An 18,729-nucleotide genomic window follows, 5' to 3' on the forward strand; every position below is an offset into this window, starting at 1 on the left:
GTCCCTTGATGACAATGACCTCTATGGCTCATACTATGTCATTGCTGTTTAAGATGTTAATAGAAGAAAGCACAAATGAGTTTTTAAAACGATTGAGCCTGATTTCTGGTCAACCCTATACACTCTGAGCCTTCTCAGAAACTACAACCTCTGCTGTAGCCTGGAGCACAGGCTGTCAACATGGGCTTGTCAGATAAACATGTTATCAATATGGACACCAAAATACTTTTAAGAATGTACCTGATTAATGGGAGTGTTGTGGATAATCACCATGCTGTGATCACCTACTACCTTTCTTCACATTCAAAATGAGGTGGTTAGCATCACACCAATGTACAAAATTCTCTATCTCAGAGTAGTAAAATGATGTATCATTGTCTCGGTACAATAAACTAAAGATAGCAGTGTCAGAGAATTTAAGTATGTAATTATCCGGGTGTATGCTTACACAACCCTGGGGGACATCTGTACTGATTGATTTGGGGTCAGAGAGGTTTTTGTTGACTTTTACATGCTGGATATGATCTGTCAGAAAAGAGAGGTACCATTTAATAATAAAAGGGTTGACACTCATCTGTTTCATTTTCTGAATCAATAGATAGAAGGCTGAAGGGTATTAAAAGCTGAACTAAAATCAACAAAAAGCAGGCGTGCATGAGCTTTGGTGTCTTCCAAATGTGTGATAATCAGATGGATGATGCTGTTAATAGCATCATCAGTGCCTCTCTGTCTATAAGAATATTGGAGAGGATCTAACAATGGATTTATATGTGCTTTGAGTAAGGAAACCATGTATTTTCCCAAGCATTTCATCACAACTGAAGTGAAAGCTATGTGTCTATAATCATTGTTGTCAATTGGACAAGAGTTTTTTTTTTTTTTTTTTTAGGAAATGATGTAATGACACTTTTTCCAGAGGGCAGGGACAGTGTGTAAGTCCAGTGACTGTAGGAAAATAGGGCACCATGCTGGAGTCCGTAGAAGTCCTCAACAGAAAAGCAGAGATGCCATCTGGGCCTGTTGACTTTTTGGTGCGTAACTGACGGAAGAGTGACTGGACCTTGTGTCGGTCCACAACCGGCCTGGTGCCGGTCACTTGAAATGCTCTCTAGCACAGTGTTAAAAACCTGAGGTGAAATTCATTCAGTTAATTGGCTTTCTGAAGATCATCTGTGGTGATCAGGTGCCTCTTGCTTGGTTCCATGTTAGTTATGGATTTCAGAGAATCCCACAGTTTTTTGGAGTTCGTTGTGGTGAAATTTTGTTCTGTCATGTCCTTTTGCTGCTTCCTGGCCTCCCTTAACAAATTGATCGATTGAGTTCCTTTTGAACCGTTTTCAGCTTCACCAGGTCACAATTTCTGAAGGCTGCATTTTTCCTGTTGAAACAATCCTTCACCTTTTTTGTTATGTGTGGTTTGTTGTTGGGATACACAATAATGTCCTTTTTGATGTCAACATTATCTACACAAATGTTTATATAACCGATTACTGTCTCAGCAGCCTAATGTACATTTGTGTCATAAAAAAATTTCTAAGTAGTGCATATGAAGCATCCTTTCAATGCTTCTTTGCCATCTTCTGACCACACAGTCACTGTTTTAACCTGTGGTTTGCTGCATTTAAACAGTGCTGTATGTTGGCATTAGATGTACTGTGCTGTGGTTAAAGGTTGCCAGAAGTGGTTTGGGTTTAGCTAGTGTTTTTAGCATTACCATGAAAATGATAATAATAATAATAATTACGAATTTTATTCATAGAGTGCTTTTCAGGGTACTCAAAGACACTTTACATAAGTTAAAATGATCACAGAAAAACAACAAACTAAAAGCATATTTCATAGACTAAAAACTAAAGAAAGAAAACAACACATTAAAAACATATAACACATATAGTTAGTCTCAAATTAAAAGTAGTTCTGAAAAAGTGAGTTTTGATTCGTGATTTGAGCATGGACAGATCGGTGCAGTCTAAGATGTGTTTGGGGGAGAGATTCAGAGGAATGGGGCAGCTATGGAGAAGGCTCTGGTGTCCCAGGTCCAGTGCTTGGTCCTGATTGGTGGAGAGAGGAGGTTGGCATCAGAGAAGCGGAGGCTGCGTGAATGAGTGTGGTGGTGGAGCACGTTGTGTTGGTAAGGTAGGAGGTGGCCTGGTTAACAACATTTGTCTAAAATCTTGTTGTCTGGTGTTTTACACGTAACATATAGCTCAAAACCAGGAAGGGATAGCTCGAGTTGCACTGGTTAATGTCACCCAGAATGAAAACGGGGGCCCCGGGTAAACGCTGCAGCTGATGGTGAACACCGTCTGCTTTGTGGGCTACAACTCTCACCGCATTCCCACTGGGTGGGACAAAGACTGCTGAGATGATAATGTTCACAAACTCCCTCGGGAGGTAAAATAGTCTCATACTTAGACAGCAGAGTTCAATGTCAGAGTTATAGACAGTTTCTCTAACTATGTATTGTTTGCACCAGTTGTTACTCACAAACACACAGATGCCTCCACCCCTGTCGTTCCCCAAAGATTTGTTTCTGTCCACACAGATGAGAGAAAAACCCTCAACTTCAACCAGGAGGCTTGGAGTATCCTTGTGGAGCAAGGTTTCTGTGAGCACCATGACACTTGATTCATGATACTCAAAACATGCCTTGGCGTTGATGCACAGTTCCTCCATTTTGCTTCTGAGTGACCTCGCGTTGTACAGTATCATGGAGGGCAATGAAGGTCTGTTTCTCTGTTGCCTGAGGTGCTGTCTTACAGCCCCCCTCCCGTCTGCCTCTTCTCTGCTGACACCTACATCCTTCAGGCTGCACTTTCACAGCTACAGGCAGGTCCGTGATGGGAGTAAATCCAGCAGAGCGGAGTGACTGCAGTGTCTCTCTGGTGTAGGAGATAGGCAGCTGAGTTGCCCTGCATGCTGGAATTGTTCAGCATGTTGTAAGGAATTCCAAAACTATCAGTGTCAGGAGAGGAACTTGCACACAATTTGCCATAAAGGCCTGAACCTAATATTGCTCTGACAAAATTGAACAAACATCTATTAAAACAATCAAATCCGGCACTAAAACACCCAAACAAAATGAATACAATGCAGCAGCACATAAGCCAAGGTTACAAGCAGAGCAGCACCATTGGAAGTTTTTTTTTGCTGTAAAAATAATAACTTGTGCTTCCTGAAACATCTTAGCACAGGAATCTTCATATCTTTCAGTGATATAGTGTACTAAATATCATATTTCCGGAGATTCAACCATTTCTTAAGATGCTATGATCCAAGGGTCTACTGGTGTGAAGAACAAACTCCCTTTGAAATCCCCTTTCCTGGTAAGCAAAGCTAAATTTAACAACTAGATCTGCAAATGAAATTTGGCAGGCCATGACAACAGCACATATTAGGGGCTTAGCTTGCCTTTGGTATTTATTACTGCCAACTTCATAACTGCTATAAAACATGTTGGCTGTGATAATAAGACTTGTTTGCCATCGATGACAGGACTTTCCGCAAGGACAATGAGAAGCCAGCTAATGGGAAAAAGTATCCAGCTAGAGGGGGCCGGGGCCTTGACTGATCAGAACTTCTGTAATTAAGAATCATTAGACCTGATTTATTATTTTTTTGATACCTTCACTGTGAGGTTTATCAAGACATGCCACAATGATGGTTAATGTAATGTTTTAATAGAAATATACTCTTATTCAACCAAAACAAACAAGATTATGTTATGGGGGTCATGTTTTTACCCCCATATCTTATCTGGCTTATGTATCAGTTTTAAATTAAATTTATAAAATAAACCTATGCCAAAAATAACTCTAAAATAACAAAACATGTGAATCACTTGACTCAAATCATGTGAATCTACTGAATCAACTCAACTTCTAGTCATCTTCGTCTTCATTTTTACCTTCACTATCATCCTGAGTGTGCAGCTGAGGTATAGCCTATATTCTCCTCAACATTGTCTGTTTTACTGTGTGTTTGCAATGCGTCTTATAGATGGAACTGCTGTAAAAAGTGCAATGTAAATAAAAGATAATTAATTTATTCGTTCATTCATTAAGCCCATAAACGTCTGTGTGGCATATAGAAAATGCAGCACTTTCAGTGGACTTTTTAATATTTGCTGCACAATCGTTGCTGCCACCAGTGTTTTCCGGTGTTTCCCAAAGTAGCCTGTCTAATGAGGATGTCCCTTTCTGTGCAATCAATGCAATTCTTAAATGTGTTTTGTCATCAATTATTTTGCCAATATTTGTCAAACACTGAAGATGACTCTCCGCTCTCTTCTCGTCAGGACACAACCTCTCAGCTGAGCATGAATACACACATTCATATATAGCATGTGGGGGCGAGACTGATACAGACACATTTCTCTTTTATCATGCTCATATTGTTTTGAAGTGGAGGCTTGTGGTCATAAATGTACACGCATAGTAAATCACAATTTCTTAATCAAAACAATTTTATTAGAATCAAAAATTAATATAATAAGTGGCCGGCTGGACATAAATGAGTAGTCAGCTGTTTGGCCGGCAGCCTGTGCTTATGGACAGCTCTGCAATGAAATACAGTAATACGTGTATACATTATGCATTGCCCACCATCATAGGTCAAAGTTACTATACTGCTTCTAATTCAGACATTGATTTCAATTCTATATTTAATGGCCTGTTGTGGACTGCAACTTGTACTTACTACAAATGACAGCAGTGTTCAGCAGCAGTCTGTGTATAGCACTAGACTCACATATCTTAAAAAGTGTCAATTTCCTATTTACAAAACACAGAAAGAGGTCTTGCTGATTTGAAAATTACAACGCTCCTCGGTGAAAAGAAGTAAAAACTAAATGTATTGTTAAAAGGTTCAGGCTGCAGAGAAGTTACCAGTAATAGTAGTAGAGAAACTACTGGTCTGTCCATTGCAAAATGTAATTGCACAGCAAGCTTTCTATTATTTAAAGTCAAATTGATAAACTGAAGTGTCAGTGTAAGGTAACGTTTAAAAAGAGAAAATGTAAAAAATACCTCGACCGACTGAGGAAAGGTTCTCTCGTCTAATTCTGTTCCACTACCTGTTTATGCTACTTTATGTAGAGAAAGTGGGAATATTGGCTCAGAGTGGACGGGCTGACAGCCACCAGAGTCTACCAGAAATTTTAGCGTGACTTATTCTCTTCCCAACAGCCAACTGTAACGAGCCATTTGCCTACAGCATTTGCCTACACCAATCCCAAAACAAGATTGACAATTGACAGCCAATCTCAATTTGTGCTGGCTAATCCCCATTGAGACTGGGTTGTGACAGCTACACTTGATTGATTGAGACAACTCTCTCCTATATCCATAGGAACCTTGCTGACTGAATTAAAAACCCTGAATTACAATCCCTGTGTGATCTGGCTTGAGCTGCTCAGATTTACTTGAATTTGGGCAGCAGTACTTCATATTTCCTGCCAAAAGGAAAGGCTAGTTTGCACCATGTGTTGCATACATTTGCACACATTATGTACGCATGTGGTCAACATGCAATAAGCTGCTATGGTGAACAGGGAGGAGGTTTTGTTTCAGTTTTGTCTTCAATCTGTAGATGTCATGTAAGCATCAAACCCAGGTAATCAAGAGGATGACAAAGGATCTACTGTGGACTTTTGGTTAGGTTTCAAAATTCCAGAAATGTTCTTCCCCAGTAAAAAGCAAGCCAGCCAGGTTAAAAGAGTTATGACATTTTACATCTGAGGGAAACTCTGAACTCATTAAATTTTTAATTGTGATCAATTAATAGACTAAGAAAACTGATGTGCCAACTTGAAATAAGGCAAATACAGATACAGCTGTAGATCCCCACATATAATATTGCATTTATCCATAAAATTGGAGACTCACAATAGACATATTTATAAAAAAAAAATCCAAACTGGTCCAAATCGTCAGAGACTAGGATATCCTGACCTTTAGTTCCCGTTATGAGTCAAGCTCAGAAAACTCTGGATCCTACATTTCCCATAATGAACAAGTATATTTCATTAGACCCTGTCTTTTAAATGCCCTCTTCTTTCAAACCCTACACCTCCATTTTGTAATGCAAGTTGAGATAATCGATAATGCCTTAAGTGTTATTTTTTCAAACTTTGGAAAACCTCCAGAGCCACAAATGACATTATACAACTACTTCCACCAGTCAATCAGTACTCTTTGTGATGAGTAAACTGAACTTCATGTGTAAAATTGGTGGAGCATCTCTTTAAATCAGTATATATCCATACTATAATAATGTTCAAGAATAGTACAATAATACTCAAAAGTAAGCTTCTAATGAGATTCAATTTTGGACCAGTCGTTCTGTTTTTCAATCGTTCCGACTTAAAAGCTCTGAATCTGTCTATCTTGACCTCTTCAACTGTTCACCTCTGGTAAAAAAAAAGTTGTCATGGTGAACATATTTAACCAACTGGTTTAACACCCCGCTGTAATTCTAAGCTGTCATTGGACGGAAGCTATTAACTCGCCAGTTGGCCACCTGATTGATTCATTCATTGGCATAAAATGACCAGTAAGCTAATGACGAAGAGAACAAAAAAGAAATCAATTTTCTTTCCCTTTGACTTTAAACAGAGATAATGTCAATTCCTTTGAGGTGCTTTGATCCATTAAGCACTGCATTATTGATTGACATTAACAGGAGCACTCGTTTAGAATGAGAATGGGCTGCATGAGTGGCCGGCTGGCTGGCAGGACTAGATCAGAAGGGTTTATGTGTCACGTGGTTAAAATTAATCCTTGTGTGTCATGGATTTGTACAATCTGAGAACATGACAACCCTGAAGTTATGTTGGGGAGAAAGAACAGGACTGAGGGAGTTCCTTTACACTCCCCAGCACTGAAACATTGATGAAATTCAAAGCAGTTTTCATAATTTTTTAAAATGACAATTCTGTTTGCCGTCTCTCTCTTGACTGGAAGTTAGCAGATAAACACTGAGTTGTTTTAATGAAAGATTGTGACTCCAGTTCAGTGAGCTTAGGAGACTTTTTGTGTGACCCTGGCTGTACTTTACACTTATTTTTCGGTTAATAAACCTGAGAGAGGTAAACTCAGAACATTATGGTGGGTAAAATACAGCCAAGAAACATTATCTTGATACTATCTGGCATTTCGACAATGTCTATATTTGATAGGTTTTCAGCTTGTAAAAATCTGTGATGTGAGGGTCACATTTTATTATCGCTGATAAATATAAAAACCATGGTACTGTCATAGTCCTCAGTCACAAATGACATATTACTTTTGTAATTTACTTCTATGTGCTCCTATGCATGTAATGCACTGACTCTGAACTCAATGACCACTTGCTGCTGTTATGAAATAATCAATTATTCATTCAGATACCAAGGAGTTTAATCTACACTGTTTTATAGTAGCAGGTTTTAGTTTTCTGTTACTCTAATATTGCTGCCATTTGAAAGAAAGATTGCATTTGGGGTGCAATAATTATGAGCAGCTCATAAAAGTCTTTACTGTCACGCAGGTGCAGGCACATTATGTACACACATCAAGGTAGTGGCAACCAGCTACCTTGTTAAATCCGTTTATTTTCCCTGTTTTCTGCTCGTCACTGCTATCTCTGCTGTTGGCCTTGGAAGGGCTGTAGACAGACGTGTGCTACTTCTTTGAAATATGGCGTCACAAGCAGCTTCTTTTCACCTGACACTGATGACTTATGGGGGGTATGACCCAAGTCTTTGCAGTGTTAGGACTGGAACTTGGGCCTCACTACCTCTGCATTGCTCATGCCTGAAATTACTTTGTCATCTGATACTGTTAAAAAAGCTTTAAAAAAAAAACCCTTCTTCGATCTATTTTAAATGCACTTGATGCTAATTTAAACACTTGCAAGATTTATCTGAAAATGTAAATCTAAATCTAACCATCTTGATGTTAGATTTAGACAAACATTCGTACTAACCTCAACTAATCTTTTCCCACTTCTGTCACGCTGATGTATTGCTGAGACCTTGTGGATGTGAATCTCAGTAGAATATCATAAGACTTCTCAGTGGCAGTCCTATTCTTGGATACCTTTTGATTAAAGAAACTAAATTTGACTTGAGATTCCTTAATCATGACTGAAACTGAAATGGATATCACCAATAAATGCCTGTAAGCAACTTCTTAGTAGCAGTGCCATTTTTATTGCCGAAGATAGAGGACAAATTGTGACCTTATACATTGAATCTTTCGAAGATTTCGTGATTTTCATTGTTGATTGGCTTGGAACTATTGTGTTGACCTTAACTGGAAGTGGCCTTCTCTCCTGAGGCCATTGAAACCACTGTAACCACTGTTAACCTGCATGCACCTTTATCGTAAGTGGTCGCCTGTGAATGGCTGAGCAGTTTTGTGACAGGTCAACAATATGGCATTGGATCTGCTCTCTCCATTCACCTCCTTTTACAGCAAAGTCAATAAAACATTTCCTGGTTGTGACGGCAATAGATTGATGAAGAATTAGACCACCTCATGTGACCATTCCCAGTACTGACCGATGGTTGAACCCTTTATGATCAGGGGCTTCCATTTCATGAAACCACTGACCTAACTGACTACAATTATTTTTCATCACAAAACCAATTATTTAAAACTTAATCCTATTTATTATCAATTTGCTAGCATTGTCATGGTTTAGCAGAGCATCATAACATGTTTCATCATGTTTCATCCAGATGTGTCTAACTGGTGACATCATGAGCATAAATAAATCTAAAAATGTTTTAATGTTGAGCCATGGCTGAGATTTTCAGGAAGACCCTGTAAACCATTTGAGGGTTTACCGATAGTAAAATGTATGCTGACCAGTCTGTCTGGACACAAAGCCATCTTGTCCTTCAATCTGATGTCACAGGTCCCATCTATAGATAGTTTCTATGATGTATATCCACCAACAAATGCACAGTTGAATTTGTTTGAGTATGTGCAGTGGTAAAGATTAAAAGAAATCCATCATAAAAACATAGTCTTTATGTAGTCTGTATAGGTCTACTTACCATAGATGAGTACAACGGACTCTTCGATGGCATGCTGGTAGCTGAACTGGGAGTCGAGCAGTGCTCGGCTGACAAAAGAGCCATAGTAGGTGGACTGGTACCAACCCACATGCAGATGGTCGATGTTGACGTGACGCAGAGAACGCATCATCTCCATCTGGTACTGGACTAGAGGCAGAGAAAGAGGTAGGAAAGCAGAGAGAAGAAAAGTCAGAGGAAGAGGACAGAGAGAGAGAGAATAAAGATTTAATTCAAAATGAACTACATTGAATTTTTTTTTTTTTTTGATCTGTGAATATCTGGTCTCCATCTGGAACTGGACATGGTGTACGAACAGAGGGAGAGAGGGAAGGAGAAGATGTGAGAAACATGACAAATGGAGTGAAAAAATGAACAACAAGGATATGAAGGAGAAATAAACTGAAACAGAGAAAAACAAAGGCTTCATCTCCTGTTATCAAGTGGTTGTGGTGGAGATTTCTAAAACAAACATCAACCAGGATTCACCAGTGGCCCTTTCATTCCTCATGTCAGTAAATATATCCTGGTGGACGGAAAACAGCCGAATAGATACAAAGACAGGCTTCAGCTAGTGGAGAGAGAAGGTTGGATACATTACGAGGAGAGCCATTTCATTACGCCAGACACATTGTAAGGACGCACGGCCAGAAACACAAACAACCCTGCCTCGCCGGCTGTAAGTAACAGCCACAACAAGCGAGCAAAACAGCATCTCCATGCAGGCTAGCTGGAGGAGGTTTATAAATCAGGGTGTTATTGGGCAGCTGTGGCCCCCTAGACTCCAGTCTGTAGAGCACATCCTTCTCCTGCTGGGGCTGTTAACAAGAACAAACCGGAGAGGTGGAAAAAGGGAGGGTGGCAAGCAGAGGGAAAGAAAAAGAGCCAAGAAGACAGAAAGGTGAAGGACAGTGGAAAGAGAGGAAGAGGTTATAAGGAGAGAAAAGGAACAAGGATAAGAGGTAACATGAGGAAAAAGGAGGTGAGGAGAAAGAAAAGGGAGCAAATGAAAACAAAATGTAATGTCACCTAATTACATGGGTGACATTTCTCTTTTGGCTTCTTCTAATGGCCTGAATTCAACCCTTGGTGGTAATGTTATGTAAAGCAGGGAGTGACTTCTGTCAAAATAATAGGCTATTAATATTTCAGTTTGTCACTTCGAGGCATTTGACCACACAGAGTCATGTTAGACACAGAACTGTGTTTTAGTATCAATAAACTGAGCAGCAATGTACAAAATAGTGTCTGGATTATTTGCATTCATTTAAATTGTAAATGGACTGTTCTTGTATAGCGCCTTTCTAGTCTACCCGACCACTCAAAGCGCTTTTGACCCTACGAGTCACATTCACCCATTAACACACATTCATACGCTGATGACAGAGCCATCAGGAGCAATTTGGGGTTCAGTATCTTGCCCAAGGACACTTCGACACGCGGACTGGAGGAGCCAGGAATCAAACCGCCGATCTTCTGATTAGTGCATGACCCGCTCTACCTCCGGAGCCACAGCAGTCCCATTTATCTGGTATTAAAGCACCCTATTCCTAACGCATACATACTTCTCCCTCATTGTCATGCTGATCCACTGCTTCCACTGTACTCCACACAGAAAACAAATGGCAATGGCCTGCCACAAATTAACAAACAACTCCGGCAATGAGTGCGACATGAGTGTAGCACTGAGGTGCCTCTTCCCCTTGACAATAAAATCTCACTGTATTTCAACAACACCTGGATTGGAGCGCTGAATGGAGACAGACTGGCAGAGAGGCCCTATTCACAGCCCCTCATACAGGGATGGACTGTGTGTACCAATCTACCCTTTTAATCTAACCTTTTATTTAGTGATTGACATGGTCAGTGAGACAAAAGCAAGCAGAGCAGATCGGCAAGGGGGGGGAGGAGGATGGGGAGGAATTGAGAAAGATAGGGTATATGAGGGGGAAGATAGAGATTGCAGACTGCGTAGCAATGCTGTGACAAACCACATGAGGAGGAGGAGGAGGAGGTGTCAGGTGGTGTTTTGCACTGTGTGTGTGTGTGTATGTTTCTTAGCTGTGATTCTTTAACAGTGATTCTTTAGCGAAGTAGCAAACCCATGGGAGCAATGTGTGCATGGTATATTTCATAAAGAAAAAAATAGCTGGTGGGGGTAGCAGGTGGGAAAAGATGCAAGTGTCTTCTTTGTAATTCTGACAGTGACGAGTGAAGAGAAAGTAGGTGAGAATTAAAACACGGAGTGTGTGAGAGAGAACAGAGGGGAAGTAAAAAGGGAAAGCGTGAGAAAGGGAGAGACTGATAGTGACAGACTAAGAGTTAGTCTGTTGGAGAGTGGCTCTGCCCAGGGGCAAGCTGGCAGCTGACTCCAAGACGAACAGACCTCAATGGAGAAGGAAGGCAGCCTGTCAACTAACTTCTGTATCTGTCTCTGCACCTCTATGCCAATCAGTATGGGTACTTACCTCTCAAGCGCCTGTGATGCGTAAACCTGCCCCAACAACCTATCATTAGTAAGGAAATTGTGCACAAAGCGATCTGTCTCTGAAGTGAGAGGCTGAAGGCTGGCGGATTGACAACAGAGGCTGGAAAACCAATCAACCAACTCTCCTGTCTCCAATCGGCAACTCCCTTTGCTGTCCTTTATAGTCTACGTTATTGTAATGTGTGTACAGCGTCTGTATGTTCAGTGTCAAATCAATTTGTGTCATAAAATTACTTATAACGCATTGCTGACAAAATAGATTTAATATGTGTGAGGTTTTTTGCCTGTATAGACACTTATCTGTGCACCTCCCCTTCACTCCATGTCAATCTAATAAATACACACACCTTGTTTAAACTGCTAATTCCCTTTTCACAGAGCAAGAATGTTAATATCATTGATTATATATGTCAGTCAAGCAAATAAACTTTTACATCGATGATGTTTATTTCATTTTATTAATTTAGTAATGAATTGCTGCTGGTCATTGTGGTTAAAAAAAATATATAAAATGCTCTAAAATGACACAATTCTGAAATATGGTTTTCAATATGTGAAAAGGACATACAGTACATGTGTATCTGTTAGAGATTAAACAAGACTTGATGTGTTAAGTGATATAATGGAGATGTAATGGCCAACTAATGAATTAAGCAGTAGGCTAACTAATCATCGCCTAAGTAGCTAAGGGAGTGAGAGCCTTATAGAGTGTAGATGAGGCACTGAGGTTGCTAAAGAACACCCCGACAAAGAAGCAGCCCATTGCACAACTGAATATGTGTTGGTGTGATTACAACAACAAATAAACAAGTGATGGTTTTCCCCAGTCAACTAACCGGCTTCAAACTGTGTTTTATCAGTTCACAGTGTGATGTCTTGGTGAGTGACAATACACAGAACTCTGTTCACTTGCCTTGCTTTTCTGTTAACTTTCCTCAGAAAAACTTTAAAGTCAATGACTGAAGTTTTGATTTACCATGGATGTCAAGAGTTAAACGTTTAAACAAATTTTCAATGAAATTCTTCTGAACATCCTTGAAATGTCTTTACCATTAGTTCGTTTCAACGTTGCTCCAGAATTCAAAGACAGAACTGTGAAAAGGCATGGATTTGAGGCAGGTCATGAAATAACTTCTCAAGTACAGAGAATTTCAAAAGCCCAGAGTAGGCTCCAAAGAAATTCAAAGAACATGAGATGTTTTTTCCCCAGAGCCGGTAGGTCAACTGAGCAACTGAGAGCAACCAAGTGACCAGGAGACCTCAGAGCACATAGAAATAGATTATTGGTTGCAATGAGTAATTATTCTGCAAGGGTGACAACATGTAGCCCTTCGTAAATGTATTTGTTAATTTTCTGAGAGAAAGGTTAAGGTGCAAATATAGGATAATGCTTGAGCTTTCTTCTGAGTTGCAAATATTTTTTTTTATTTTGAACTCCAAAATTTTGCGTTAAAATTAATGCACCAACTACACAAAAACCCAATAACCATAAAGCTAAAAAGAAAAAGTACATAGGCTTTAAATCAACCGCCAAACCGCGGGGATACATTGCTTTTCCACCGCGGTAAGAGAAAATCCATACTGTCACGGCCTTAGTCAGCCAAAGTTCTGTTTAAACAGACACTTACCAGCGTCTCTACTGTCTAGTGTGATCGACTCTTCAAGGTGTCAGCAGCCGACAGGGGGGATGCTCCTCAGTGCATTTGGATTTTATAACTGAACTAAAACCAGGACGCAAGCTTTTTATTTCTCTGACATTTTCACATCACAAATGATAAACAACAGCAGTAAAACACAAGTCCTGCTGGTAAAACATACGACTCGCTGTTATATCAGTTTAGTGTGGGGAAGACGCGCTTGATTTGACTGTGACTGCAGTAACTGGGCGGAGATAAACCTCCTGAATTTGCTCCCAAAACTTTCATTTACAATTTCTACCACAGCCTCCTTAACTGAGAAAGAGACAGAAAAAAGGCTTCTAGAGGCATGAGGGAGGGCGCACAGTTAAAACACCCAAAATAACAATCACACTGACAAAACACAATGCAAAACGAGTGCAACACGAGAGACATCCACAGAGTGAAACAGATGAAAGAGCAGGGGGAGTTAACAGATAGGTAATTAAAATAGTTATAATTAGAATTAAAGTAAGTTTGCTTTCAAATCAAACATCCCAAGATGTGAGGGGAAAAATTGTTCTTACAACTGTATTTACAACCTTTTTTTTTTTTGACTCAAACGTAGCTTCACCATATCATGTGATGCTACTTCGGCACACTTTACCAGCATATATTACTGGGACCACTACAGAGCATTGCAGATGAACATTTAATATCCAAGTATTCTCATTATAGACACTACACTGACTGTCCCTGTAACAAACTGGCCACATTTTCACACATTGACCATACACGGTCCAGCCATATACCAGGTTTTGACCTAGTCTTGTTAATAGTCAAGTCTTTGCATTGATTTTAAAACAGAACTGACATGAACGGGGACCAGTGCACTGGCTACAATGCATTGAACCAAAGAAAATAGCCTTATACATGAAAAAAACATTATATGGCCATTTAACTTATTTCCATTTTGTTTGCTCATAAACCTACTACTGCGAAAAAAGACAGTAAAACAAACTGTGACCATCTGATTGAGGTGCTAATGGAATCCAGCTGCTCTTTGCAAGTGCATACTCCACCCCAGAGTACAATCAAAGCCTCTTAGTATGTGTATTAAACTAAAAATTGTTTGAAAAAATAATGAATGCACATCTGAAATACCAGTGACAAAAACCTTTTCAAATTAATTTTATGAATAAGAACCTCTATAAAGAAAATAGCAGGAAAAAAAACCCTACATATGAGGACTTATGAAGCTGTAACCATCAAATGTTTGCCATCTTTACTTCAAGGACTGAGCAGTGTATTATTCATTTCTTGATCAGCAATAAAAATAAGCTATAACAAAGATAATGATACCTAATAGCTAGTAACAAAGACCTAATTCATTAACTTCTTCCACTCCCCGAAGACGCCGGATTCTGCAGTTGACATTACTTCCTTTCAGAGGCTGTAGCAGGCTCAGTATTAAAGTGAAGATACTGGCATCATATGAAACTAGACGACCTAAGGAATCCATTGCTCCCAATCATGCCATGCTTGTTGGGAAGGGGGTTAAATAATGCTCCAAAGTTAGGCTAAATTTTGGCAAGGGAAAAACTGGAATGGCCATTTTCAAAGGGGTCCTTTGACCTCTCACCTCAAGATATCTGAATGAAAATGGGTTCTATGGTTACCCACGAGTCTCCCCTTTACAGACATGCCCACTTCATGCTAATCCCATGAAGTTTTGGGCAAAACCCATGCAGTTTTTTGCATGCAGTATAAATGTGTTATTTTCGCCTATTCTAAAAGTGGTGTATTTGAATTTCTACACAGCAGGGTCACTAATCAGTCTTGGAATTGCATAAATTGGGTATGACTGGAAAGCTGAGACTCTTGTGGATTCAATGAGCCCAATTATATTCATGTCTGATGATGTAAGTCCCCACAGTAGAAATTTCATTGTAGCGAGACCATTTGTTAAAATCACAGCATGAATTTTTCTGTGGTGTTCCTCAAGGTCTTGGTGTCTTAATGTGGTGCTTTGGAGGGATTTTTGACTATTTTTATCAATTCTCAAGTGGTCAAAAATGGTTAACTTTTCTGTGTAACAAATGGTATCAACCCAAAAATTACTGCAACAACTTATGAGACATAACTGAGCATGGGAATGACCATCATATACTTCTATCATAGTGTTCTAAGCCCTTATACACTAAACTTTCAAAATTTGATTAGGTGCCTAACCAAAACAATGTTCATTACAGATTTATGACTAGAAAAACTTGACACACAGTGCTTTCAGATGATGTATACCACTTCTATGTGGCATATACTGTTGACCTGCTATCTCCCCTTAAACATCTCCTGCCCCCCCCCCCAAAAAAAATGGGTCTATGGCAGGAGGGCTGGAGTGGAAGAGGTTAATGACAAAAAGTGAGAGAAGCAAAGATTTTGGATTTTCTGTATTGCACGGCAATATGAAAAAAAGCAGTAAAATTAATGAATATATTTTCCGTTCCTTCGACTACCATTGAGGTGGAGGTGACCTTAAATAAAACACTTAACCCTCCGCTTCAATGGAGCCGGTCTGCCCAACTGTAGAGTAATCCAGTTAAGCCGGGCAGTTCACAGATGTCTGACCAAATAGAAGCAGTGCACTGATGAACCACGCTGTGTACATGCTGACAAATGTGATCTTGGAAAAAAGAAAACGAAGGAAGGCCAAATTCTTTTAGTACAAAGATGGATGTTGATTTGCATTTGGAGGCGCATTAGAGTTTGGGTTGAGGTATAAGTATGTAGCAGATATCGGTTCTTTTCCCTCTATCTCCCTTTGATAAACTAACTCAGTGGCCAACATGGGTGTCAGAAGGGTCCTCGACTGATAAAATTCAGACAATACCTTAGTCTAGGTCCTGTCCAGGCAGAGACTAAACCATCTTAAAAAATGTGGTTCCCAGCATGACAGAGTTGCATTACCAAGACAGACGGTAATATTCTGTGGACATAACGGCAGCATTAGCCAGAGAATAACCAATTTAACAATATCATCAAGGCGTGGAGGTGGGAGCATGTGCCACCGCTTGCTATTCCTCACTCATTTCTGCTGCCCTGCTGCCTCTCCTATCAATCAATCTGGGTCCCGAGGCCAGACAGGGAATGAGTCTGCCCATTCCCTTAGCGCTTGATTGTGTGTGTGTGCGTGTGTGACAGGGATAGGTAAGGGGATAGGGTGCGTGTGTGACACAAAATGAATGCGTGTTTAAAAGAGTGTGTGTGAAACCTTCAGTTCAGCATGGGGGGAAAAAAAAAAAAAAAAAAAAAGGGAAAATGGAGAAGGAAACAGGACGTGATGCTGGGTGAGAGCGTGAAATGTGGAGTGCAAAAGTGTGTTTTTGTATGTGAGCAGTGCAAAGTGCACTGGAAAGAGACATTTTGAGATGTAGAAAGCCCAAGGATGCCATATAGTGCATGCTGTACATCTAAAGCAAGTGTGAGTATGTAGTATGGTGGAAGGTATTTATCAGCCGGGAGCCAAAGTCTCCACCTTGGGCAGTAATGTTCATAATCAAAAAGGAACAACCAGTGAGGGTGTGTGTGCGTGGGCATGCATGGATGTGTGTCTCTGCGATGAACCAGACAGATAGTCCATACTCTAATACTCAATGACACAAGAGGTGAACTGCATCAGACCTTGCATGCTGCTGCAGGCCACAACATCTCAGTGTAGGCAGCGAGATGTGTGTGAGTGTGTATGTGTCTCTGAATGTGAGGATGTACGTATCTGTGTGTCACAACATATTCTAATCACCACCTTGACAGGCTGACGGGGGCCTTGCCTAGAAAGTCTGCTGCGGTTTTACACATACACACATGTGCTAGCCTAAGTTTATATCCACTAATGTCAAGTTGAGCAGATGAATAATAGAATAAAATGGTGTCACATGTCTGAAAGATGGTGAAATATGTTTCCTTTACCCTCCTATTTCCCTCCTTTTCTTACTGACTTTGGGGAACGGATCGACATCTCACACGAAAATAGCCTGATTGCATTTTGTCGAAATATTTCCTCCTCTTAACTTTCCAAGCGAGGCCCTGTCATGCTACGGCATAAAGGTAGCATGACTAGCATTAAATAGACCATGGATCAAGCACAGGTTAAGAAAACTGTTGTGGAAAAAAGGCTGGATTTGAGAACAAACCTATACAGCTGCGATTGAACTGCACTGCATAGAGCGGTAGTGTTCAGAATGGTAAAAGTCAAGGTAATAGATTTGCTTTCTTCCTCAGCACATTTAAAAAAAAAAGTGTTTTCATTTCCTTGACCCATCAACATCCTATCAAGTCAACTACAAAAAGCACAAAAAAAAAACAACAAACATTTTGGGTGCTTAATAGAACTGCTAGTTTTGCTGGCTGCTCTAAAGGACCAATTCCTCATGTTTTGTCAGCGGTGCTCAGTGGTGACAGCAAATATATGCTCATCTTGGTGTTTCATAGATACATCAGAGCTAAGAGAAAAATGTTTATGCACATTATATTTAAAGACACCTTATTCTAGCAGTGCCGCTGAGTGGAAAAGAGTGTAGTTCCATAACTTCTCCATTTTTTTTCCCATTTCATCTTCCCCTTACTCTGCAAATATACAGACACTAACCCCAATTTAATGAGTCCACACTCCTGACCAATACATTCAACACTGCCGACAACTTACATTTACTCTGCGCTCTGTTCTGCCATTCATTTACTTCTCAACACAAACTATTTTGGATGGTAAAAAAAAGAGAGAGGCTTCAAGCATCTATGCGTTTATACATGTATTCTGTATCCCCAGTTTTCAGTGTAAATCCTGTTAAGCATTCTGTAGATACACCTGGCTTGACCTTTGTTCAGACATAAAACAAAACAAAACACTTCATCTTCTATTGTCTACTATGGAGAACAAAGTGAATCTCGGTGTTTGAAGGCCTTGAGACTTACTGCCTGTTTTGCCTTGTTTTTCTGATCCATCTCTCTGTTTATCCAACCTTGCTACTCCTCTGGCTTCCCTAAACAAGAACGGAGAATATCCGACTATATTAATGCACTTTTCTCCTCCTCGAAGTCCCTTCATCACATTACAAATCACTGCTGATCTGTAGAGTCCGACTCCTGAGCATTTTTGGGTCAAACGAATTCACTTTTGCTCTGGTGCTGGTGGGATGAAATATAATGAAGCTACGAAGTGAAAATGATGCCTATACAATGGCTGAATAAAGGAAAAAAGGGATGCAAAGTTATTCTCAAGGACACTCGAGAACAGACATCATTAAACACACTACAATATCTGTATCCTGCACTTTTGCGGTTAGATATTTAAAAAAAAAAATGCTACTGAGACCAAATTTGACATCCTCAAATATAAATAATATTGTCTGTGTCAATTCAGACCCTACCACTGCCAATATGTACCAGAGATCTAACTTGATAAAAGTCCCCTGATGTAAATGTCTGGAAATCCTGTTTCCAGCATAACAGGCACAGTGGACAAAGCCTTCAACAAGGTTCCAGTCATAGTTATTATGCTGTGCTTCTTT

At 39.9% G+C, this 18,729-nt stretch overlaps 1 protein-coding gene across 1 annotated transcript in view; it reads right to left on the bottom strand.

Moving 5' to 3' along the window:
* The window catches only part of LOC137191782 (eukaryotic translation initiation factor 3 subunit H), a 69,413-nt gene that overhangs the window by 24,021 nt on the left and 26,663 nt on the right, over positions 1-18,729 (bottom strand). Inside the window, exon 3 of the mRNA XM_067602170.1 lies at positions 9,044-9,211. Coding sequence (XP_067458271.1) covers positions 9,044-9,211 — 168 coding nt within the window. The remainder of the gene's footprint in view (positions 1-9,043; positions 9,212-18,729) is intronic.

The sequence above is a fragment of the Thunnus thynnus genome, chromosome 10, assembly GCF_963924715.1.
Source record: "Thunnus thynnus chromosome 10, fThuThy2.1, whole genome shotgun sequence".
Taxonomy (NCBI): Eukaryota; Metazoa; Chordata; class Actinopteri; order Scombriformes; family Scombridae; genus Thunnus; species Thunnus thynnus.